General features: G+C 37.7%; 1 protein-coding gene across 22 annotated transcripts in view; it reads left to right on the forward strand.

Moving 5' to 3' along the window:
• rims2a (regulating synaptic membrane exocytosis 2a) overlaps positions 1-25,274 on the forward strand; it is a 204,284-nt gene that overhangs the window by 149,061 nt on the left and 29,949 nt on the right. For 19 of the 22 annotated variants that reach the window (XM_082150612.1, XM_082150631.1, XM_082150632.1 and 16 more), the window contains one exon: positions 22,105-22,349. In XM_082150612.1, coding sequence (XP_082006738.1) covers positions 22,105-22,349 — 245 coding nt within the window. The remainder of the gene's footprint in view (positions 1-22,104; positions 22,350-25,274) is intronic. The other 3 variants (XM_082150630.1, XM_082150625.1, XM_082150627.1) reach the window with 1 other exon arrangement.

Consider the following 25,274-nt stretch of genomic DNA (forward strand, 5'->3'; position numbering starts at 1 on the left):
ATTTATATTAGTTTTTAAAAAAAAATTATATTTACTGTACCTTTAATTTATTTTTAGTTTTAGTTGCCAGTGCATAATTTCTAAGTTTTTCATCTAATATTTGTAGTTAATTTAGATTTATTTCTAAATGTAAGATCTAAAAAAAATTATAGTTTTAGATTTAGTTTTAGTTTTAGGTAACAATAACAATACTGCTGGAAACATATTATCATCTGGCAGTTGTTAGTAAACCAGTGTCAACAGAGGCACCAAGTTTATGTATGTTTAGTCTCAGCCTCAGATGGCGTGCCCATATACCACCCACAGTCTGTTAGCGTTCACTCATCCTGCACACATATCTGGCAAGCACTATCCAATCAGATTGACTGGCTTCTAGGACATTTCTGATCCATTCCCCTGGAAACATAGTCATATTTACCAGGATTGTGCTCATTTCAGAAATGAATTGAGAATTCCTTTTATAGATTCCAATTAAATTTAAAGAACGCAGCAGATAATTTCAATAATGACCAATGCAATCTACCAAGACATGCTTTTTTGGTGTGTTAAATAATGGCACAAATTGACGAGCGTAAACCTTAGTAAATCACCTTGCATGATTCATTTAAATACTCTCCTCGCATGAATTTTGCGTCTGAAAGTGAAACTCCTACAAATGCATAAGCAATAAGCTCAGCCGCAAAAATAACCCTGTCAATGCCTTTTCAGAGCTAATTTTTCACTGTGTGTCTTTAGTAAATCCTGACAGTAGACAGTAGTAAATCTAAGCTGTTAGTAAATCTGGCCCATAGTGGCTTCTAAAAACAAAACAAACTGTGGTTGGTCACTTTACTTGTCAATCAAACAGTCTAGTCTAAGTGGGTGGTTCTTGTCAAGAATGTGCTAATAGTCAAAATTATGACTATATGAAAAAAAAAATTTGTTCGCTCTGTGTTGAATTGCTTTTTATGTTGATCACTTGTAATTCGCTTTGTGTATAAGCGTCTACTAAATTAATAAATATAAATGTATTGCACATTAAGCGGATGGGGGGAGTAAAGATAACATTTCTCATATCTCTCAAGTGTACATCTGGTTATAGAATGAGGTTGTCACTCCTATAAATACCTGCTGTGTACAGAACAGGATTAAACACTCATAAGAGTGATGATCTTCTTTAGCTGCAGTGTGTACATGGCCTAAGAGAAACAGCATCTCTGTAGGGTTCGTCATCATGTGGGTCCGAGTGCGTTCAAGGTTTGCTTTTGTTTAGGTGAGTTTGGTGCCAAACCACTAACTCTATGTGTCCACTGGCATGGAAGAAATCCACTCTTTATTATGTGTTATCCAGAACACCTTCTTTTGGGTGTGTCTGTAAAATGTACAGTGAACAGGTTGTCTTTATTGTGATAAATGATTGGTTTCAATAAACTGTGAATAAAGTCATGCATGATGACAGTTTGAAATGCTTAGGTTTCATATAGTTTCAGTTAAATATACAATAACATTAGAAAGTTTGGTGGTCAGAAAGACTTAAAAAAAAATTTATACTTTTTGTTTAACGGTTAGTTCACCCCAAAAATGAAAATTTTGTCATTAATTATTAATTGAGTGGTTCAGTCCAAATTTTCTGAAGAGACTCGATTGCTTTATATGATGAGCAGATTGAATTTAGGCTTTTATTCACATAAACATTCTTCAGCTCACACATCAGTTGTGGTAAACGGAAGCTCAATCATGTTCGCTTGACATGTGAGAACCAATGAGGTTCATTCTCGAGTTACGCATCATGTTGAGCTTCCGCAAGAACAAACCTCAATTAAAAAGGATTTTATACCTGTATGATATAACGCTGTACCCACATTGGACCAGCGCTTTGGAAAATTTCCAAAGCAGGTTAGGTTGAGCTTCTGTTTATGTTCACTGATCAATGTTTATATGTGAATAAAAGCCTCAATTCAATCTGTTCATCATATAAAGCGATCGAGTCTCTTTAGGAAATTTGGACTAAATCGCTCAGTTCATATGGATTAGTTTTACGATCTCTTTATGAACTTTTGTAAAAGCGTCAAAGTTGTAGTTGCATGGCTGTCAACGAAGGGACAGAAAGCTCTCGGATTTTATTAAAAAGATCTTCATTTGTGTTCTGAAGATGAACGAAAGTCTTACAGGTTTTGGAACGACAGGAGGGCGAGTAATTAATGACTGAATTTTCATTTTGGGGTGAACTATCCCTTAAGCAAGGATAAAGTAAATTGATCAAAAGTGACAGTATTAAGAAGTTACCGAAGTTTCCTATTTCAAATGCTTTAAAAAAATTTTTTTATTATTCATCAAAGATGGCTGAAAAAAAGTATCATAGGCCTCGTTTAGACTGACAGTGAAATGTGACCCAATTCCGATTTTTTGCTCATATGTGACACAGATCGGATGTGTTCAATAACAGTGTAAACAGGGAAAAAAACGCATGCATTCGGATATTTCGAGATCGGTTTCAGGCCTCATTCATATGTGGAAATAAATCAGATATAAATCGGATATGTGCCAATGCGACTGTCATGTAAACAGGCAGATCGGATTTTCTGAGGCATTAGGCTACGTATCCGCGGTTTAATGATGAGAGAGACCCCCGACGCGCTTCTGCAAAGGGACGGATGGCCCGACAAAACATTGTGTCGTCGTAGGAGAGGAATGTGGACAAACGTTGACACAACATATCAAAGGTTGGCTTGCTCATCCTAAAATTTCGGACCCACTGCTCCTCGTTAAAGCCAATATTTAAACACAATATGCTCCCACCAGTCCTGAGATCTCTCTCTCACACAATAACTAAAGCATATGCACAGGCTGCAATGATGGCACTTTTCGTCCTCCTCCGCCTCAAAATCATGGTGATGTTTGGCGAACTTGGCATATATCGCAGAGCTTGCATCAATCATATTTTTCGTCCGCCCATCTGTGCAAGATAATTGAACCCTTTAAGCATGCGCCGATGTTTCAGATAGTATGGCGAGTGTAAGCACATGAATCGGATATGGGTCACAATTGAAAGAACGTGTAAACGGTCAAAAAAATCGGATATAGGCAACAAACCAGAATTGGGCATCAAGACCTGCAGTGTAAACAAGGCCATAGTTTCCTCAAAAAATATGAAGCAGCACAACTGTTTTTAACATTGATAATGATAAGAATTTTTCTTGATCACCAAATCAGCATATTAGAATGATTTCTGAAGGATCATGTGACACTGAAGACTGGAGTAATGATGCTGATGATATATTAAATTAGTAAACAGTTCATTTAAATTGTAATAATATTTCACAATATTACTGTATTTGTGACAAAATAAGAGACTTTAAAAACATTTTAAAAAATGTCCCACCCTAAACTTTTGATTGGCCGTCATCTTACATTTGCATAATCCGCTCACTCCGTGCCAGTGGACACAAACAGTTTCCCATTTAACATCCTAGGGGGTGTATATTTTAGTTCTGCAATGAAACACAATTTTGTTCCGTTTTATGTGCATACTGTCTGGCTTCTGTTGTTATTACTGTTTGCATTGCATTATTTTGTTGTGTTGTCATTCATTCATTCTTTCTTTATGGTTTACATTCAGGAAGTGTTGACACCTATTTTCACTGTGCTTCATTTTTGTTCTGCATGCTGCTTGCACCTCTGCTTCTACTTCTGCTGGCCACGCCCACAGCAAGGGGCGGAGTCTCTCCAGGGAGGGGGAGGAGTTACAGGAGGAACAGGAGGAGGGAGGGTTAGAGGAGGACAGAGCGAGGAAGAGAGGAGGGGGGAGGGCGGGAAAGCTGAGGAGACAGACTAGTAGTATAGACAGAGAGGAAGCAGAGCGGGAGGAGTCTGAAGAGGGCGTGGCCCAGAGGACGGTCTCAGAGACGGACCTCAGGTAAACTCTAGTCGCCATGGCAGCCAACTGTTTCTTATACCAATGGTTTTCAATCCTGGTCCTGGGGACCAATGCTACATTCACGCCATGCCGTAATAGCGTAATTTCACGATGTCAACACATGATGTTCTACTTGGAAGGGTTCACGTCTTCGGACTCAAAATTATGTGTTTCAGTGGCGCCGGCAACACTATCAACTCCTAAATGTGGTACAGGTAGGAGCTCTCAGACAATTCCCAGCCTACAAAATGACGTGCTCTACAAGGACGATTACGAGTTGACATCTCGTAATTATGGGAATCACGACATGGCGTGAACGCACCTCACACATTTTTGTATGCCTCCCTTATTTAACACCTGATTCAGATCATCAGCTCATTAGGTGAGAGCTCCTGAACTGAGGCTGTGTTCGAAATCACCCCATACCCTCATTCACTATCTCTACATTAGTCCACCAATATAGTCCGCTTGAAGGAGTGAATAAAAAGTGTGCGCGCCGGAAAGGCTGCCACTTTTGCGTGATTTGTGCTTGCTGTTTAATAATCATTTGAAACGTAGCAAACTGGCAGCTCCAGTAGTAATGAAAAGATTTATCTTTAACTCTGCCATGGAAACTATGTATAGACCTTAATTAAACAATTTAATAATCATTTAAAAAGGAATTTATACCTGTATGATATTACGCTGTAGCCACATTGGACCAGTTTGGAAAACGTATGGATGGATGATTCAGCTGTGGACGCCATCTTTTGGCGCGTTATGCATTATGGGTAATTGTCTAGCCATTGAGCGTACATCGGTTGCACACTCATTATTGTGGTGCATTGTGGGATTGGATGATTGTACTCGATAACATCCACTATGGTTTCGGACACCACTACAAATGGCTGTCCCCTCAAACAGTGCCCTATTTAAGGATATAGGGGCGATTTCGGACACAGCCTGAGTGTCTCAGATAAGGGCAGTGTTGGGAAAGTTCACTTTCTACACGAACTAGTTCAAAGTCCAGTTCACAAATTTTAAAATGAACTAGTTCAGTTCATAGTTCAAACTTCAAAATTTTGAACTAAAGTTCACAGTTCCAAAAAATGAACTAGTTCAGTTCTTTTTTTCCATATGTTGCTGCAAGCTATTATTTTTCAAAATTATTGCCACAGCCCATATAAAACCACAGACAGCAATTATGTTATCAGTTTTAACACTGAAACTATGCGTCAGATTTCATCTTCATATCCAATTTTAAAATCCTTATCCAACCAGGGTTTACATAGCATTGAGGGTAGGGTTGCCAACTAAACAAATGTGGGACAATCGTGCATGGTTCTTTACAGGAAAATGAGGGACACTCAAAATATTTGTAGGCTATAGGCTAGGCCAACATAACACAGTAGGCTTATATGTCATTTCAGGTTCGTATGTGTTTAAAAGGTTTTCAGACAACACATTTGTTTTGATTAAAGTCATATTACACACAAACCATATTTCAAAATAATAGCATTTATCTGAAATAGAAAGCTTTTTTAATTATACACTACTTTTAAATAAATTCAAGAAATGAATAGCCTACTTTTATTCAGCAAGTACATTTATAATGTTAGGTTTTTTTTTATTTCGGATAAATTTACTTTGAACCTTTTATTCATCAAAGAATCCTGATTTAGTTTTTTTTTTTTTTTACATTAATAATAATCAGAAATGTTTCTTGGGCAGCAAATCACATCAGTATATTATTCCCTCAGGACGATTTCATGCTTTCTTGCGTGGCTGGATGTATGTTGGACTCACAATAATCACGTTGTTTGAATTCGTTAAAACTGATTTGCCGAAATCAAAACCCAGTCGGACAGTGAAAGGGATTTGCCGGTAGCGCGAGTCCGGATCGAAGCGACCAGACAGCGGAGGATTCTGTGCGCAGATCAAACAATGATTTGTCCCAAAATAATAATTAATTCTCAATTTAGAGTTTGTTATTCGTATGGTCTGATGCGCGTGAGTGTGGACTGTGATTGGATGACGACCGGTGTCGTGATCAAGTGCCGTGTTGCTGTTGTATCAGAGAATACATCAGTGGTTAGATCAGCGTCAATAAACGGGACAACGGAGGTTCCGAACGGGACAAATACATTTCTATAGAAATCTTGCACCCTTTTGAACGAAGTTAAACTGAGAGAGCGTGCCGTTCACAGACACCAGAATGAACGAGTTCACAGTAACGTTCATCAGGCAGTAATAGAGTACGTTCAGTTCACGTTCGCCCAAAATATGAACGAGTTCATGAACTATCGTTCAATGAACGCGTTCAGGCACAACACTGGATAAGGGAGACATACAGAATGTGCAGAGAGGTGGGTCCCCAAGACCAGCAGTGAAAACCAATCTTACTGTATATGGTAGCTACAAGATAATGCATACACAAATACTTCTTGTATATTCTATTCATGTCTAAATTTTAAGATGAGAACTATTCTTAACATAGGAATAGGGAATAGGGATTTGCAGAGATCTAGAGTTGGAAATTGGGTAATTGAGTCAAGGACACCTACTTTACTTTAGCATTACCTATATAATAATGTACTGTATTCCAGATATAGCTTGTTTGTTATGTTTACATTAACATAGGAAACTAAACCTGCCAACTCGAGTTCAGTGAAATGAGTGTATAGATACAGTAGATGGCAAGCCATGGTGAATCGCTCATGATAAATAAATCCAGCCCTATTTCAGTCCTGTGCTAGTGATGTCTTCCTTATGTTTATGTATGTCTGTATGTCATTTCAATGTGCTGCTGTTTGTGTGTGGGGCGACTTCAACACTTTAGGGCTTTATTTGTTTATTCAGAACATGTCATGAAATGTGAAAGTCTTTTTTTCAGTGTCCCCATACCTTCAAATACCCCTTTTACCCAAGTAAAGGCCTCCATTCAGATTCAGCTTCATACTCAATGGGCGCAGAACCCTGTTAGCAGTCACTCAACAGTTGCACATATTGGTGAATCTCATAAATCTTTCATTAAAATATGTTCAGGTCAAATTTCATCCCCCAAAATCAAAAGAAATGAATAAATAAAATATAATTTAATTTGGACCATCACATTTTTAGAAATTTATATCTTATTTTCGTGACAATTAAGCAGTCCCTGATTATATTATAGGCTATTAAAGTGCTCCTTTTATGCTTTTTTTTATGCGAACAACGTCTACTTCGACCCGCCCTGAAACACTGTTGTAGCTGCGGCCTTGAAGGGTTTGGTTCGTGTTGTTGACATGTCGAGAAGATGCTGTTTTCTGCGCTGAGAAAGCTAATCCATTTTTCATGCACTTCCAAAGGATGATGACTCTGGCTCAATTTGATATGGTAAAACCAATGCCATCGTTAATGTTCGTGTCACTGTGTATCAAGCAATCAGGGAGATGTGGAGCTGAAATTCAGATATGGGAATGGCTGTTTTGTTTCCAATACACTTTGTAAGCTGTAGACCAATCACAACAGACTGGGCCATCTGATCTGACCAATCAGAGCAGAGTAGACCAATCACAACCGACCACTGTAACCTTTAAAACACCATAAAAGGGGCACTTTAAGAGTTTTGTTTTTGACATTGATTTTATTCTGATGAAAATTTGTTTGAATTATTTGACATAAATGGACAAAAACAGTTTTTAGTCGTTTTTATTTATTTATTTACATGTACAATAATCAAGAAAATGTATTATGATAATATAATGTCATATAAAAACAGGTTTCATTTTCTTTATGCAAATAATATCTCATTCATTTTGGTTGAAATATGACCCAGACATGTTCGTTTCGTGAGATTCCCCCATATATGTGCACAGGTCCATCAGTCCGGCTCCTTCTCTCTCTGTTTGACTGCTCTCTCAGGCCATTTCTGTGATATTTCTGAGCTCACAGTGTTGACACTGCACGTGTCATCTCAGCTTCTGAGCGATGCATTAGACATTAGACTCTGATCGGGTTTGTAATGAGGGAGATAGGAACACGATTTTCTTTGTTAATAAGTGACTGGAAGCGCACACAGACCTTTGAAGCATATCGTTGATCATATTGCGTTAAATGAACATACAGTACGAGTGGATGGACACGGATCGTGTATAAGGAACAGTGATTTAGCTGAAAAGGCAAAAAGTGTTTGCCTTTTAATGTCATGCGTTCTTCAGGTGATCTTTCTGTGTTTACTGAGGCGTGTTGAATCAGCCAATACATGCTTTGAAAAACAGGAAGTGATGTCAGTGACAATTACATTGACGATGGTGGGAAAGCCACAGGCATTGTCTGCCTCATTAGGTGACTTGTGTAATATGTTTGATGCATGTGTTCTGGTTGCAGTTTTCTGTGGGTTAGTTATGCAATTTCATGACTAATATACACATATGAAACTAACAGGCGGAAAAATAAGGAAAACAAAGCCATAAAGAGGTTACTTAGCTTTGCCTTGCGATGCACAACAAGTCACTCTGAGTGGACACTAAAGCATGTGTTCACACACAGCACAGACAGTCATGAGATGTTTCAACTCTTTTTCATTTCCAGTGGTTTATGTGGTATTGTCCTCTAGTCAGACCATTGTCAGTATCAAATGCAGAAGTCCCTAAGTGCAAAAATCATTTTCTGAATCAGCAGCCTCGTCTTGTTTTTAAGTAAAAATATATTATATCTGCGTATATACTGTATATTATATAAGCAGATACCTTTAAATCAGATCAAATGCCTGAGATTGTTTTCAGAGAATATATCTTAATTTAATTGTCAGCATAACATTTTCTTATGATTTTTGATTAAATGAGGAAAAAATATGTATTTGACAATAGGAAAAAAAAAGTTGTGTTTAATTCTCATTAGCTTTGTTATATAAAATTTTAATTTTGTTAATAGCAATGAAAAGTAATAAAGAAAAAGATATTATTATTGAAAGTAAAAATCGGTAACACTTTACAATAAGGTTCATTAGTTAACATTAGTTAATGTATTAACTAACATGAACTAACAATGAACAAAACATTTGTTACTGTATTTATTAATCTTTGTTAATGTTAGTTAATAAAAATACAGCTGTTCATTGTTTGTTCGTGTTAGTTCGCAGTGCATTAAATAATGTTAACAAATACAACCTTTGATTTTAGTAATGTATTAGTAAATGTTGAAATTAATATTAACTAAGATTAATAAATTGTAAGTATTGTTCATTCTTAGTTCGTTAACTGAGGTAGTTAAACTAATGAACCTTATTGTAATGTGTTACCTAAAAATCGAAATAATGGAGGTTAATCACAAATATTTTTATTTTATTATAAGTATGAAGGTGATTTAAGATAGTATTATGGCAGAATTGAATACAGACATGATACGTCAATATATTTAGTTTTCTTTCCATATCTTTGAGCAACATAAATAAACCAGCAGTCCACAGCAATTTGACACTAAAAAAAGATTGTCAGCCTGTCAGTTTTTCAGTGGTTGGTCTATGTAAACATGAGCTAGGTGAATTTTTTAGACGTGGTATACGCTGATTTCACGCAGCCGTTATTTTGAAATCGAAAGCGAGGCTCCGGTGGGAAGAAAACCGGAAGTGTCGCCTTTAATCACAGGAGAGTCGTGAATGCGATGGCGTATTGTTGTGTTTAATGATGTTGTGTCAATTCTAAAAATGTACATACATTTCTTTCATACTTTAGACTATATACAGTGAAATATTTTTTTATATATAATTCAGAATGTAAAAAAAGAAGCAGGAATGAACTATATACATATCCTATATTGAATATTAACATCCAATAGTAAATCGCGGCAGCAGCTTCAGGTAATCCAAGGCATTGTTGTTTATCTTTACTTCCGGGGTTCTTCCCACCGAAGCCTCACTTTCGATTTCAAAATGGCGGCTGCGTGAAATCAGCGTATTGCTTCTTTCTGCTGTGCTCCATCTTAGCTGGTTTCAAATGCAAGATTGCATTCTGTTTTAGACTGTACTCATTCTGTGCTGCCTGTGTGGGAAGTTTTGAGTTGATGAGGCAAGTTGCCTGTAGTAGCTGTGTGTTCATTAGGTGGTGGTAAAATCCCTTATTATAAGACATTTGCCTCAGAAGGCATGATTAAATGTGTTTTTTATATATACTTAACTCAATTAGGGCCAGATTTACTAAACAGGTCAAATTCCCCTCAAAAAATGCTGATGGGAGTGGAAAGTTCTGCATGTGATCTACTGATGACGCTGCTTTTTTGGGCAGTAAATAATGGCACAAATACCAGTATATTGACGGGTGCAAACCTTAGTAAATCACCTTGCATGATTCATTTAAATACTCTCCTCCCATACATTTTGTATCTGAAAGGGAAACTACAAATGCATATGCAATAAGGTCAGCTGCAAAAATAACCCAGTCCATGCCTTTACAGTGTTAATATTTCACTGTCTGTCTTTAGTAAATCCAAGTAGTTTTGTAACGCCAAAACTGGGTTTGTGCTAGTGCAAGCTGTTAGTAAATCTGGCCCTTACTGTGTTAAATTGACAACCTTTCTTTAAACGTACTTAATGAATGTATGCTAATAGTAATATTAACATCTCATTGCTATTAAACTGAAGCAGCTATGATAATGTAATCAGATACTGATACTGACTTTCTGCTCTGTATCAAATCATTAACATCTCATTTTCAGAAATATCAAGTAGAGAGTGTCTGAATGAGCTTGGAAAGCTAATTCCTAATTTGCAGGATCAATCTAAGAAAGCCCAGCATGGGAAAAGATAAATGCTGTACTCTTTACTACACTTTCCGAATTTGCCATTTTTGATCAGGACTGGAAGTTGATGATGGAACTAAATTTCATTAGCATCGCCTAGAGCAGTTTAGCGCTGCGTCAGATTTCATTTAAAGGTCACTTCTCCCTGGAGTAGAGCGGAGAACGTAATAGCTCTAACATTAGAGTTTCTAAATATATGTATAAATATATATATATATAGAGTTTAATAGAGTCTGGCTTTAGCCTGACTGAGCTAATGTCAATAAATGCACAGCACATACAAATATTGAGTAAAATAGTCAATTTTCAATCAATTTGAACCATTTTTATTGGTACTTTAATAAAAGAGCCCTTGTTTTTTTCTATCAATGAGCTTGTAATGCATTCTGGGATTGCTTTCTCTGTGAAGGTATGGATACTTGTGATGCCGTCTTAGAATTTGGCCAAAAATATGTCTTTTTAATTCCGTAATCGTACTGCCAAGCTTTTGAAACAGCCTTTGTGTCAAGAACACACCCACAAGGCCTTAAAATACTGCCTATGTAGGCAGTGGCGGTTCTACATTGAATTACACCCTGGGCGAGACCCCCTTCGAGCACCCCCCAATCCCCCCCCAATTTGGACATAATTTTTCTAACCCCATTGGCAGATCATGTTTTGCTTGTTTTAAGCAAAAACTCAATTTTTTTTAATTTCCACCAGAAAACAAAACTTAATATCTTACGTCATTTTACTACTTTAGTAATATAACGTTATGCATCTTTATTTAAGAAATGTTTGATATTTCGACTGGAAACAAGACAAAAATACTAAGAAAAGCATTTTTTGCAGTGTAATACTGAACTTGTAACAGTTTTGTTGCAAAGCACAATATTATGGTGAAATTAGATCTCGTGTTTGAGTTAAAACCGAATTATTGTTAAGCATAGCAAGAATCATAGCAAAAAGGCTAACAAATAAGAGTTATACGCACCAATTAATATTGCCCCTTCATTCATGACATGGATACCGTAATCATACAGAGAAAACATAGTTGCATACCTTTATCTTTCGCTCGTTTCTAAATTGGGCACCTGATGGCTTTGACCTTTCTTGTCCATGATCCATCTCTTATTTGGCACGTACTCGACATCGACAATCAACAGATTTCCCCTGATCCCCCCCATACCAACTGTCACTCACGACGAGTCACGACCAGAAGTCAAGACTAAACCAATTCACCTTGGTGGTGGTGACCAAGTAATCGTTTTGTATTACCTATTTTTATTAGCCATGCAGACAATTCAGAAAAACAAAAAATGTGCAGGAAATATAGAGGCCTGTATTTATAATATTCTGAATGAAATGTGCGTTATTTGGAAGAATGTTGAGGTGTGACTGACTTAGATAACTATATGGATCCCCCCCCCTTGTCCGTTCCATTTGGGAGAGACCCAGAGGTGAACTGTCATCCGCGCCCGCGCCTCCGTGCCCCCTCCCCTTTCCCCTTCTCAAACAAACAGCTTCTGTGCACGGCATCTTCTCAGCAAGCAGGGTCGCCTGCAGCTGCAGGGGGCGCAAATTTGCCAATTCCCCACACAGTGAAATGATAGATAATAGAAAACTGCTTCGCGGCGCAGATTTTTTTATTTAATTTTTATTTTCTGCTCGTGCCGGCGGCGCCACCCCCCCAAAAATGCCGCCCCGGGCGATTGCCCCATTCGCCCGTGCCAAAAACCGCTACTGTATGTAGGCAGCTTACTATGGAACTTAGTACTTTGCATTTTAGTGGCATTCACTAGGCTTTTTATGTTGATCAACTAAAAGTTCACAAGTTCGCAACAACAACTTTTAGCTGTGATAGAGTGTGATAGTTTAGAGTGATAGTTAACTCTATTTTTTACGTTATATCTTGTTTCTTAAAGCATAAAAGATGACTGTAAGATGAAGAATGATGAAATCTGTCAATGCCTTCCATCCATCACTTTTCCACCATGTCAATTTCTAAAAATAACTATAGTATGCTAATGAAATAAAGGTTTTTGGGCGTATTTCATTTTATTCAGGCCATCAGAGCCCTTGAGTATTCCTCATTAAAAGAATATGTATTAATAGTGGCGATTGTTGAATTTCATGCCTTGACTGCATTCAGAGTCCTTAAGCCACATTCATGTAGACAATTAACAGAAACGCCAAAAACCTAGAGCGTTGTTTCCATAGAAACATATTTTCTGCACCACCTCCTCTATATATATATTTTCAAGGGCAGTGATGGTGAGCACATTCCTTTGTCTTTTTGTCATCATATCTTTTGCGTCCCTTGAAGTATGTCATTATTCATTCACGCTTCTGACATTGTGTGAGTTCCATCACACGTTGAAATATTGACTGAAGTATCTCGTGAATTTGAAGTCATCATGTCCTTCAATCGTGGAGTTACTGCATAGCTGTTATAGCCAGGCAATGCAATGCCATGAATCTTAAAGACATGTGCATTCCTTCATGAGGCTGTTTTATGTTTATTCCGGTTTCAGCTCTTCAGCTTCAATTTGAGGCGTAGAATGGTTCTAAATCAAGAAAATTAATTTAAGCCCATGCGTGCGCACAAAAAAAAAAAAAAAAAAGAAAAGTGTGCGGGGTTTTGTATGGTCTAAAGGAACATCGTGGCCTAGATGAAAATGCACTTAGTAAAATCTGCATGAAAAAGGAACAGTCTGTTCAGCTGTGGATGAGCAAAAACATCCCCGGAGAGATTCCAGGACGCTCCAAGAACATTTGCCGGAGGGATGGTCTTATCTGCCAAGACCTCCTGATAGACCATCAGGAGAAGCTTTGGATGGAGACTTTGGCCTTTGGTACAGAAATGCTTTGGCAGGATCTGCTTTGTCCTTTTTTGACCATCATATAATCCTAGTGTATGTCAGTGGCACGAGGTCTCGCTAAAAGTGATGCTCAGGTGATCTTCTAAGTAAAATGAGATGTTCAGGCTGCAGTTGGGAAACTATGGCTCTGTTCCACCAACTGAGCCGCCTTTCTGCCCTATTGTTACTGCCCTATTGTTTTTTTTTTATTATATATATATATGTATATATAAAATGGTTTTAAGTCAGTTATTTATATATTTTGCTGTAGTGTGTCAGTAGGAAATATCAGTTTACATTTCCAAACATTCTTTTTGCCATTAATTGTAATAATCCAGTCAGATTTGTGTATGCACAAGGAGTCTGACAACAGCCGGTATGATCTGATCTCACCATCATCAGGTCCGTCTGTGATTACATGAAGAAACAGAAAGAACTGAGACAAACTAAATCCAGAAGAACTGCGGGAACGTCTCCGAGATGCTTGAAGAAACCTTCCTGCAAAGCTTCAGTACTGTGAAAAGTACTAGCACTTGTTTTAAAATGCTGTAAAGTGAGAATGCTTTCAAAAATAAAATCACAAATTGAATTTATTTACGATTTAACTTCAATTAACTAATTCAAATCAATATATGGTGTAACGACCCTTTGCGTTTAAAACGGCTTTTGTCCAGGTACACTTGCGCATAGTTTTTCAGGAAGCTTTGCAGGAAGGTTTCTTCAAGCATCTTGGAGACGTTCCCGCAGTTCTTCTGGATTTAGTCTGTCTCAGTTTTTTCTGTTTCTTCATGTAATCACAGACGGACTTGATGATGGTGAGATCAGATCATACCGGCTGTTGTCAGATTCCTTGTGCATACACAAATCTCACTGGATTATTACAATTAATGGCCAAAAAAATTAATTCAAATGAATGTTTGAAAATGTAAACTGATATTTCCTACTGACACACTACAGCAAAATATATAAATAACTGACTTAAAACCATTTATTTTGGGGGGGGGGGGGGGGGGGGGGGTAAATGTATTTACATTTACATGATATTTAGACTTTTGCAAAGTACTGTGTATATATATATATATATTTTTTTTAATCAAACCCATTAGTATTTTTTTTATTAATTAATTAACCCTTTTGCAGTGCAGGTAAGGCCAACATTTTCTTTCATTCTGGTCATTCAGCGTCCCCATTTGTGATGACGGCACTGACTGCAGGTCAGCTCAATGGTGCACATCCATTCACATTTACACACTGTCACATCTCTATGAATTGTCATACTTCATAATATCACCCCAGGTATTGCTCTGGACCGACAGCCTGCTTCAGAAGGCCTCCTTTATTAATCGCAGACCAGATTAAAACACACCAAAGTGCCTGAAGCCGTCAAGGCGTTAGTAATCCTCCAGTAAACACTCGTGCAGTTTGTCAGAATGCTCAATGATCCGTTACAGATAGTGTGGCTTCTCTTTACACTGCCACAGACCATATCCCTCCGGTTACTGTGCTTTCAAGTTTGAAGTGTTTAAAAATATATATATATATATATTTTAACTTCACCAGATGAAATTGCAGTTAAATATGATGGAAATCTACAATTGTACAATTGCTGGGGTAAATTCTGGTAAATTTTCAACAACATTCATCATACTTTTAGATTTTAGATATGGTTGGTTTTAGACAGATTCATGGTGAAATTATAATTTTTTATGTTTGTTTGTAGTCAAACTGTGTGCTTAAACTGATTAATACTTAAAGGGCCCTATTTTAACGATCTAAGCGCATGGTCTAAAGCGCAGGGCGCAAGTTTACTTAGGGCGTGTCCGAATCCACTTTTGCTAGTTTACTGATGGGAGAAATTGTTGTGGTCTAAAAGGTTGTCCCTATTCTCTTAATGAGTAATGGCTGTGTTTTGGGATTTACATGCGTTAAACCAATCAGAGTCTCATCTCCCATTCCCGTGGCAGATTCGCTATTTACATGACGGCATTTGATAGTGGAAAGACCGAAGCATCTCCAGAGCGCAAACGGATCTGCTTGTGCGCAAGCAGATCATCTACGGGACAAGCCGGATTCCACCATATCTTTATGTACACAATAATAATCTTTTATATTGTAATCCTTTTATTTGAAATATTTGGCATGTTTTTGTGCTGCTGTGCATCCCTGTGTGTTTAATAAGCAGAGTGTACATGCGTTGTGGACCCGCCTATAGGCGCACATTACTAACGCGCTCTTTAAATAACCCCCAAAAAATATCGCGCCATTGACTTTAGACCAGGGTTCAGTTGGTCAATGGCTAAGTCTATTTCTGTTGCCTCAAAATAGCAACACGCCAACAATGCGCCAGAACACACCTCGTTTTCAGACCAGCACGCCCATGGGTGCACAATGGGTGCAAATGCATTTGCTATTTAAACAACTTGGCGCAGGACGTGAAAATGATAACTGCGTCAGGCTGAAACTAGCAAAAAACACTTGCATCGCGCTTGGCACTGCATTGCGCCAGGTTTAAGACAAGGCCCAAACTCTTACACACACATTGATCTCTTTTGGGTCCTGTGTGTTTGTCAGATAGCTCTGCGGGTGTAATCTCTCTCTCTCCGCACACATTTTACACACACCTCAATAAAGTTAATCATCAAAAAAGGTAGGCCTATGCCACTTTTGTGTGCAATAGTTCAGAGAAAAAAAACTTCACTCATCACCTGCAGTCCAGTTTAACTGCTATCTCTGACTATATAATGCAGCGCTTTGTGTATTTATATGAATAATATAAGATAATATAATAATGAAATTAATACAATTAAAAACATTTATTAATAATAATTGCATATTAATATTACTTTTTTTCATATTAATTATAAGTTTTATATTTTAGCATTTTATGTTCAAGACTCAAAAAAAATTTCAGATGATTATTATTGTTGTTGATTGTAATAATAGTTTTATATTTTAGCATGTTTGAGTTATGTTCGAACGCTCAAATATTTTTTTATGCTCAAGACTCAAATTATTATTATTATGGAGTTCGGAGGAGTAATTGTTTTTCATGCCATTTTAATTTCATATTTTAATGAAAAATGTACTGTACTTTAGTCCAGTTTGGATGAGTGAAGTAAAAAAAATGAATGCCATCATTTTATATTTCATGACATTTACAAACAAAAAGGCTTCAGGCCCTGTGTTTTAATCCAGTCTGCTTCTAGAAACTCTCTATGATTAATAAAGGTTGCTTTCTGAATCAAGCTGTTTGTCTGGGGCAAGAATGATCATTAAAGAAGACTTGACATTTTATATCTGGAAGTATGTTCACCTTTGAGAAGACACTGTTAAGGCCCATTCACACCAAGGACAATAACTATAACGATGACTATATTAGCATCCACACCAGCGGACGACAACCACATAAATGTTCTTGTTGTCTTTGTGAATTTGTTTGCAAACTTTTGCACAGATAATTCCCTGACTGTCTGTCAATCAGACGGTGAGACATAATCCAGAGAGATAGATGTGTCTCTGTCATCCAGCAGCATGAAGGATTTGTATATTGATGTCCGGCATTAATCTCCACCTGGGTTTTGTGTCTGTCAGAGCGGCTCTATGACCCTTTCTCATTACATTGATGAGAGGGAGGTAATGGCCATCTGAACCCCTGCGGCGGTCTGACACATCTCTCTGTGAGATCTCACGTGCGCACTGCTGGAGGAAACTGTCTGCATGATAAATAGTGTCTGCCAGCATCCCGTCCAATCAATCAGTCTATGGAACAGTATCTCTTTAGGGCTGTGATTAACTCTGAAACAGTTGTGTTGGGCTGTGATTTCCCTCAGACACTTATATCGCTACAATAGGGCCAGAAACACAAACAATTCATTCAGTTCTTATTGCTGTGCAATGACAGTAGTTAACACCAAAACCGAAAACTGCAAACCGAAAAACAAAATGTCATTTTGAGCTATAGTTTGCTATCACACCCCTTGTGGCAGCTTTGAGAATGCTAGAAGTACGTGCATTGTGCTCTTAATCGACTCCTAAATCATTTTAGAGAACTTTTTTGGTGGGCGGTTCATATGGAATATTTTCTTGCGTCAATCTGTGCAGTTTCTGTGTAAACACCAGTGTTGTTATTGTTCACTAAAACTACACTGAAACCCTAACGCTCAAAATAATGAATTGGTTTGAGTAGGACAAACTTAAATTAAATTAATTAGTTCAGTCAAATGAACTTTTATGAGTATTTAGCACTTTTTTTCTTTTAAGTTCACAGAACTTATATATTTTAAGTAAACTGAACTTTCATTGTTTTGAGTTTTATGAAATTATTTCTTTTAATTTAGACGAACTTAAGTTTAACTGAAACTGGGCTGGGATTTTTTATTTCCCAGCATGCTTTGCCCATGGCACTCGAAAGAGAGAGTAAATGTTAAAATTAAGTGTGATATAATGGGGATTTTTTGTGCTAGATTAATGTTAAGTAGGAGATTTAAAAATCATTTTCATTATTTGAAATAAAATATAAATATTCAATGAAAAACTTTTACAATTTAAATGTAAACTATTTCTCAAAGTTTGCTATCTTCTGTGTTTCTTTTAAAGCTACACTGTGTAATATTTTAAGTTAGCCTGGCAAGCCAGACCTACATCAAGATGTTGGGTCTGGCAACTCACCATAGACACGGCTCAGTCCGAGGGGCGGGATAAACGGCTGTCTTTCAAATTCCCTCTGCACGCAATAGGACAGTGCTTCAACCAACCAGAGCGTTTTCCCAACAGCGGAGCTAGTTGATAGATTCAACTTTTGCCATATCTGGCCGGCAAAACTACGAACACATCTTCCTTTTTTTAAGAATGACTTCAGTGCTGTTCTATGCTCTTTTCTCAAAGAAAACTTAACTCCAAGTCCTCCAGAGTCGCGGACAAAGCCGATTCGAAAGATGTTCGCCAGCAGCAGCCATTCTTTGTTTTCAAGTGGCAGGGAACCGTCGCAAGTTCACTCTGTCGTCATATGTTAAGCCCGCCCCGCCTACTCTATACACGACGTGATTGGCCTGACCCAATTTAGGTTTTTGCAGCTCGAAAGTCAATGGAGAGTTGCTAGACTGCCCTGGCTGCAAAATACATTTTGCTGCCGCTAGGGTGCATCTAGATTTGTAGGCTAATTTTAAGTTGATTTTTAGCAAAAAACACTTTGTTCTTTCAAAATTATACATTCTCATTAATGTGTAATCACTTCAACCAACTAATTAAGTATTCTCGTAAGTGTATAATCTGCAACTTAGAATACATACGAGCAAGTCGTTCGAATGGCGGAAGCGCCTCCATCTTGAAAATACATTAGACATACATGAGGGACATACCTGGAAATTCAAGCTTCGCCTTTCGCGTTTTTACACTCAGTGGCACCGTGACGAATGCGAGGGGGAGATTACTCATGACTGCCGGCAGATTTGAAATAATACGGCCATCGTAGGAGTTAAAACGCCCTCGGAATGGGAGGGGCTAGAAAGTAATATTCAGTTGGTAGTCATATACAATTTCACCGCTAGATGGGAGTAAATCCTACACAGTGTAGCTTTAAGTATACACTTTGCCTTAGATGTTTCATTAAATGCGAGTTCACTGCTGTAGAGTGTTGTGATTGTCTATTGATACTGGCAGTGTTTTCCACTCTTTCTCATGCGATATATCAGTCCCAAATTTTTCAGGATCCAAGATTAGCAGATGACAGACAGCTTGATGTGACATGGCTGTATTTGAGCAAAGCTGTAGGGCAGGGCTGCATTTCGAAAAGGCTAATTGTAGTAATTGAAGAACATGTTGTCAGAGCTCATTGATTTCCATTGCCTGTGTCTGTGGCCCTAATTCTATTGATGAAGAAGAAGAGCAGACCTCTCTATGGCCGCACGTGTATCATTTAAGCACATTTGTAATCATTAAGATTTCATTAGGTTCCTTTGTCCAGGAAGTCATTTGTCTCTTTGCTGCGCGGTTCGTTCACAGCAGCGCGAGACGCTAATTTAATCTTTTTACACGTGTCTTTTTTTTTTCATGGAGAAAGAAAAATAGACCAGCCTGTGTGGAATATAGAGCAGGATGCATTAACTGCTGAATACGAGGTGCTAGACAGCATTTTAAGGCGTTATAAGCGTGCTCCCATCAGTCCCATGATGCATTAGCACAAGCTCAAGTTCATTCAAGACGGTGGAGGAAGCAGCTCTAGATATATTTTTTTCATCATGGAAAATGTATACAAATAGTTTCATCAAATTGTTCAGTAAATGGACTGTTTTTGTCCTATATGTGCTTGTGGTACTGTATTTATTTTTCATGCTTATTATTCCACGAGTACTGCTTAGTTAGATTAGATTAGCAACATCCTAACACCAGACTCTTGACCAGCACTCCTGATAACCATTGTATAATTCATAGCTGTTTTTAATTGAAACATTCAATGTAGAAATCAGTCTTTTCAGTTTATTGTTATTTTATTAGTCATCATACTTGGTTAGGGTTAGGAATGAGTAGCGTTACCTGCTGAAAGTCCATTTACATCAGAAGTAACACTGCAGGTACATTCTCTGAAAACAATGCAGTGTTGATTCTCAAGCCAGTTTATCTTGTTTTAGATATTTTTAGATATTTTAACTAGAAAACAATATAAAAAATACTCATGAGAATAGAACTTTTGCAGTTTTTGTGCAGAATATTGCAAAAGTAGTATGAATAGTATGTAGACCACATCAAGTACATTCCAATCAACCAATCAGATTTGAGGCACAAGTTTACAGTCTATGTCAAGTTTAGGGTTACAACCAGGGCTAGGTGCTTCTACATCAGTGTTATTCCCCTATCATTTCCCTCTGATTTAAGTTCGAGCTATTAGGACTATGTTTTCAGACAGAATATTGTCCCAGGATCAACAACATATGTTGGAATATATGGAACATAATGGTAGCCAAGGTGCAACCTGATCTAGAACTTTTAACTAGTAGTTTCTTGTGTATTATTGGTGTAATCTTTGACGTTTGAAGGGATAATTCAGCCCTAAAATAAAAATTAAGTCATCATTTACTCACTCTGGTCTTATTCTAATGCCGTATGCACTTCTTTTTTTTTATGGACCACAAAAGGAGATTTTTCTTATTTTAATTGTCCCGCTCGCACTTATAATGGCAGTGAAGTATCAAAGAATCTTCACTCCGTCTTGCCCCTTTGGTCGATCGGATCGCAAGTGGACGATGCTAAATACAGGTGTAAATGGGGTCTAAAACGTTTTAAGCTTGTCCACTTCCGACCACTTCCAGAGGTAGTCGAAAACACATTCTACCGGATTGCTTTCGTAGTGTAAACACTCATGTGGTCGAATGTGTTCGAACAGCCACAAAAGACGCCTACTCTCCGTCTACTGACTTAATGTGTAAACTTTATGGGAAGCGCACTAGCCAGGCGGGATTTAAATTTTGTCGGCTGAAGACCCAAGTTTGGTTTGAAGACGAAAAATGTACCAAGCACAATGTTCTCTCACCATTCCTGATTTCTAACACACACACACACAGTGTTCGGCTGGTCTTGCGGCTGTCAGGGCAGAAACGAAAGCTTGCTGCTCTCCGTATGTTTTCCTGACGTCTCCGTCTCCGCGCACGTTCATATGTAAATTGTGCAAGCTTTTTTTGTCCATTACATCGAAAGATCTGAAAAAAACATACATTTATCCGCACATAGACCCTCCCCTTGAAGAAATCAGGACAGAATTGATTGAAAGTGGACAAAAGAGACGGCTTAAATCACCAGGTGTAAACCGGAATGTGTCTCCTTCATCTACTTGTGATCCAATTGACCAAAATTCATCTTAATACCACTTGTAAACGGCCTAAGTGAAAAAATTACACGTGTACTTTTTGGGGATTTCTAGGCGTTGTATTTCATGTCGTGTTTTTGTTCATCTTGATTTCACACAACCCCCAGAACACTTGTAATATACGGCACGTGTCGCATGGGATCATTTTCTGATACTTTTGCGTCTTTTTAAAAAATCTTGATGCTGGTCGCTATTCAATGCCATTATGTGGATGAGCGCGAGGACATTTAAAAAAAAATAAAAATCATCTTTTGTGGTCCGTAAAAGAAAGAAGGACATATGGCATTAGAACAACACCAGGTTGAGTAAATGATGACTTTAATTTCCTTTTAGGGTGAACTATCCCTTTATGGTCTAAGACCTTGGAAGTCTCTTTTTACAAAATGAACTGCAGTACGTTTGCTTCAACGTGAGAGAACTAGCGACAGTTGTTTACCATTGTAGATAGACACGCTGTAGTAGTTGAAGATGCCGTTCATCACTTAATTTATACTTGTTTTACTACTAAAACTTAACGCCCAGAACATATCCCAAAAGTTTACTGTGAAGCACCCTGAGCTGATTGGAGGCCTAAACCCTTTAACCTTTAACCTTATTCTGACCTGAATCTCCGCTCCCCTTCTCCCTCCACTTACCTAACTCTCTACTTTCTCTTCTCCATCGTCCATCCATCCATCCATCCATTCATCCATCCTCTACTCTACCCCTCTGCTGCTCCTCCTTCATGTCTCTCCTCCATGGGCCGCCACTGACAGTGAATTTACATCCAAAATGAAAAACAGGCAAATGGGAACGGCGGACGGGGGCAACATGACCAAGAGCACCAGCATCGGCGGGGACATGTGCAGTCTGGAGAAGACCGACGGCAGCCAATCAGACACGGCCGTGAGCCTGGTGGGAACCGATGTCAAGAAACGGCGCTCCAGCATCGGTGCCAAGATGGCGGCAGTCGTGGGGTTGAGTCGGAAGAGTCGCAGCGCCTCACAGCTCAGCCAGACAGGTAGGAGTCCAGTCACGTCTGTCCGGCTCTGTCCTCATGTTTGTCTCTAACTCAGCGTCCTTTCTTTTCCTTTTGCTGTCTGTATGTTTTTCTCAACCCCTTACAGAGAGTACTTTTCTAGCATCAGCTCTAACAACCTAACAACTTCTGTTTAAACAGTTTCTCAAAGTGTAAAATGGGTCAGTGCAGCACCGAGGACCACCGAATAATTGAGATCTTCTGTTTTACACCTCTCTCTCTCTTTCTTTCTGTTACCGTTCCTCTGAAGTGACAAAAGTTCTCCAACTGTTTGCAGCTTTTTATTTCAGCCGAGTGTGTGATTAATGAATATCAAACTGCTTGAAGTTTGAATCGTTCTGTGCTGTTCCATTACGAGTGTTTTATTTGGCATATACACAAAAGTAACATGGTATTACCTGGTATTACTTGTGGTAATTTCAGTAGCACTTTATTTTACAGTCCTGTTCCGCATGTACATTCTATGTACTTATTATAGTAATTGCAATAACTGGGTAATAACTAGGTATTACCCCTGAACCTATCACTAAACCTAACCTTAACCCTTGTTAGTTACCTTATATTACCCAGTACTATCTTAGGTACAGTAGGTACACTGTAAGTTCACGTACTGTAAAATAAAGTGCAACCATAATTTGATATTTTTGGACATTTATCATTTTAATGCCATGTTTTATTTGACTGCATGTATATGATAATCATTTAGTACCATGGTATATATCAAAATACTATGACATTACTATAGTACATGTCCAAAATGATGGTATTTTAACATTATATCATAGTAATACCATGTATTTTTGTTGATGTACTTAAAGTTTGAATGTGTTTGTGTTGTGGTTGAAGGTTGTTGGATTATGATTGTTTTATTTAAAATGGCAGGTTGCTGGTGCATTTGTTACATTTGGTAAAACAATATAAAATTGTCCATGTTGCTCATAAATATTTCATTTCAGTTAGCGCTCTCGATGATTTTATATTCCCAGGTGCTGCAGTCTGAAGCGTATCACACTGCTGATGTTACACATATTCCCAACTTTTCTGCTTCAAACACAATACTTACTTATAGTACTCTGGTAGTACCATGGTACAGTGATGGCATCAGATGCAAATACCATGGTACTTTGATATATACCATGGTACTGAATTTTATGTATGTGGTCCCTGGTGAAAAATAAATATATAATATAATACAAACATTTATTTGAAATACATTTATTTTGTGCTAAGTATACTACTAATACATTTACATATTTATGTACTTAATATAAACACCCTGCAATTGTACTTTTGGTATGCTAAATTGATATACTTTAAGTCTGCTAGATTGGAACAACTAATTTTGTACTAAATGCACTTTAATTGTACAGAAGTAGAGCTGAAGTCCAACTAAAGATATACTTAAGAATACTTGACGGTGCTAAAATGGAACTATTGCAAGTATACTTTAAGTACACTTTAAATATCTTGCATTTAAAGACTGATATTATACAGAGATCATACTATCATTTAATAATGATATTAAAACACATTTTAGGCTTAATATTAAGAAATGTGCATTGTGCAATAAAGAAGTACTCCAAATAAAGTTTAATTATAATATTTATATCAGTTAAGTGATATGACAATAAACATGTTAATGGATTTGAAGTATACTTAGTATGAAATAAATGTATTTTAAATAGATTTTTATTTTACTAGGGGTACTCCAAGCTACTTCCAAGAATATGGCACTACTAAAGAAATTAATAAATTTATTCTGCAAGGATGCATTAAATTGATCTTCTATTTCAAATAAATGCTGTTCTTTTGAACTTTCTATCGATCAAAAAACCGTGGAAAAAAATGTATCACGGTTTCCACAAAAATGTGAAGCAACATGGAATCGATGTCAAAATTGTGTCCGGTGAAAGTGGCTAGTAACTTTGGAAAACCACTAGCCACAGATAATGATAATTCAGAAACGTGGTATATGTCAAAGTCCTGTAGTATTGGCATCTGACACCTTCATTTTACCATGGTATCATCACAAGACCTTTTAAGGGAATGCATTATTAATTCTCTTATAATATATATATATATTTTACAGATTTATGATTTCTCTTTACAGCACTCTATAAACTGCTGTTATGGTTCACATAATCTCTGCAACGACTTTTGTCTTCTGCCATAATCTGTCTGTCCAGAGTTTTCATGGTTTGCTGTAATAGACGAGCGTGAGGTGAGTGTATCCTCCAGTGTCGGCACATTTATCTAATCTATTTGTGTCAGTGAGCGGCTAATAGAAACACTTTTTAAAATGCCACTGTGTTTATCCTGAGGTCAGTGTATTTCTTTGCCGTCTGCAGCCCACGCTCACCCGCTAATCGACTCATTGGCTGGCACTGGCTATACTGGCTGGCTCGAGTCTGAATGGTGGCGTGCAGGTAGATCACATGCCCAAAGAAATGAAAACCGCTCTTCAGACGGCTCGTGCTCAGCCTGCACATGGCAGGTGGTCGGTAGTGTGTGTTTAAGAAGTTGGGCTGGTTGCCAGGGGCCGTAGCACTCTGTCATGTCTCGTGGGGTGTGTTGTGTCTTCTGCTTGTCTGTGATGTCTTTTAGCTTCCTTCCACTTACAGATTTTCTGCTTGCAAAAAAGAGGTCACAAACACAAACACAGTTGGTCTGAAATTTGGCAATATATTTTGTTTTTGTTCCTGCATTAAGCTGATGTGTGCAGAATACTTTTTCAGTGCTAAAATGCTTTTTTCGAAAATTAGAAAAATAAAATAAATTATTGTTTATACCATTAGAGCTATTCTCAAGAAATGGTACAGTATGTTCATTTGTCATGTATCATGTTTACATCCAAATTGTGAATTAAATTTATGCAGAAAATCTGAATATCGCAAAAACTATTTGTAC

The sequence above is a fragment of the Leuciscus leuciscus genome (assembly GCF_965113295.1).
Source record: "Leuciscus leuciscus genome assembly, chromosome: 20".
NCBI lineage: Eukaryota > Metazoa > Chordata > Actinopteri > Cypriniformes > Leuciscidae > Leuciscus > Leuciscus leuciscus.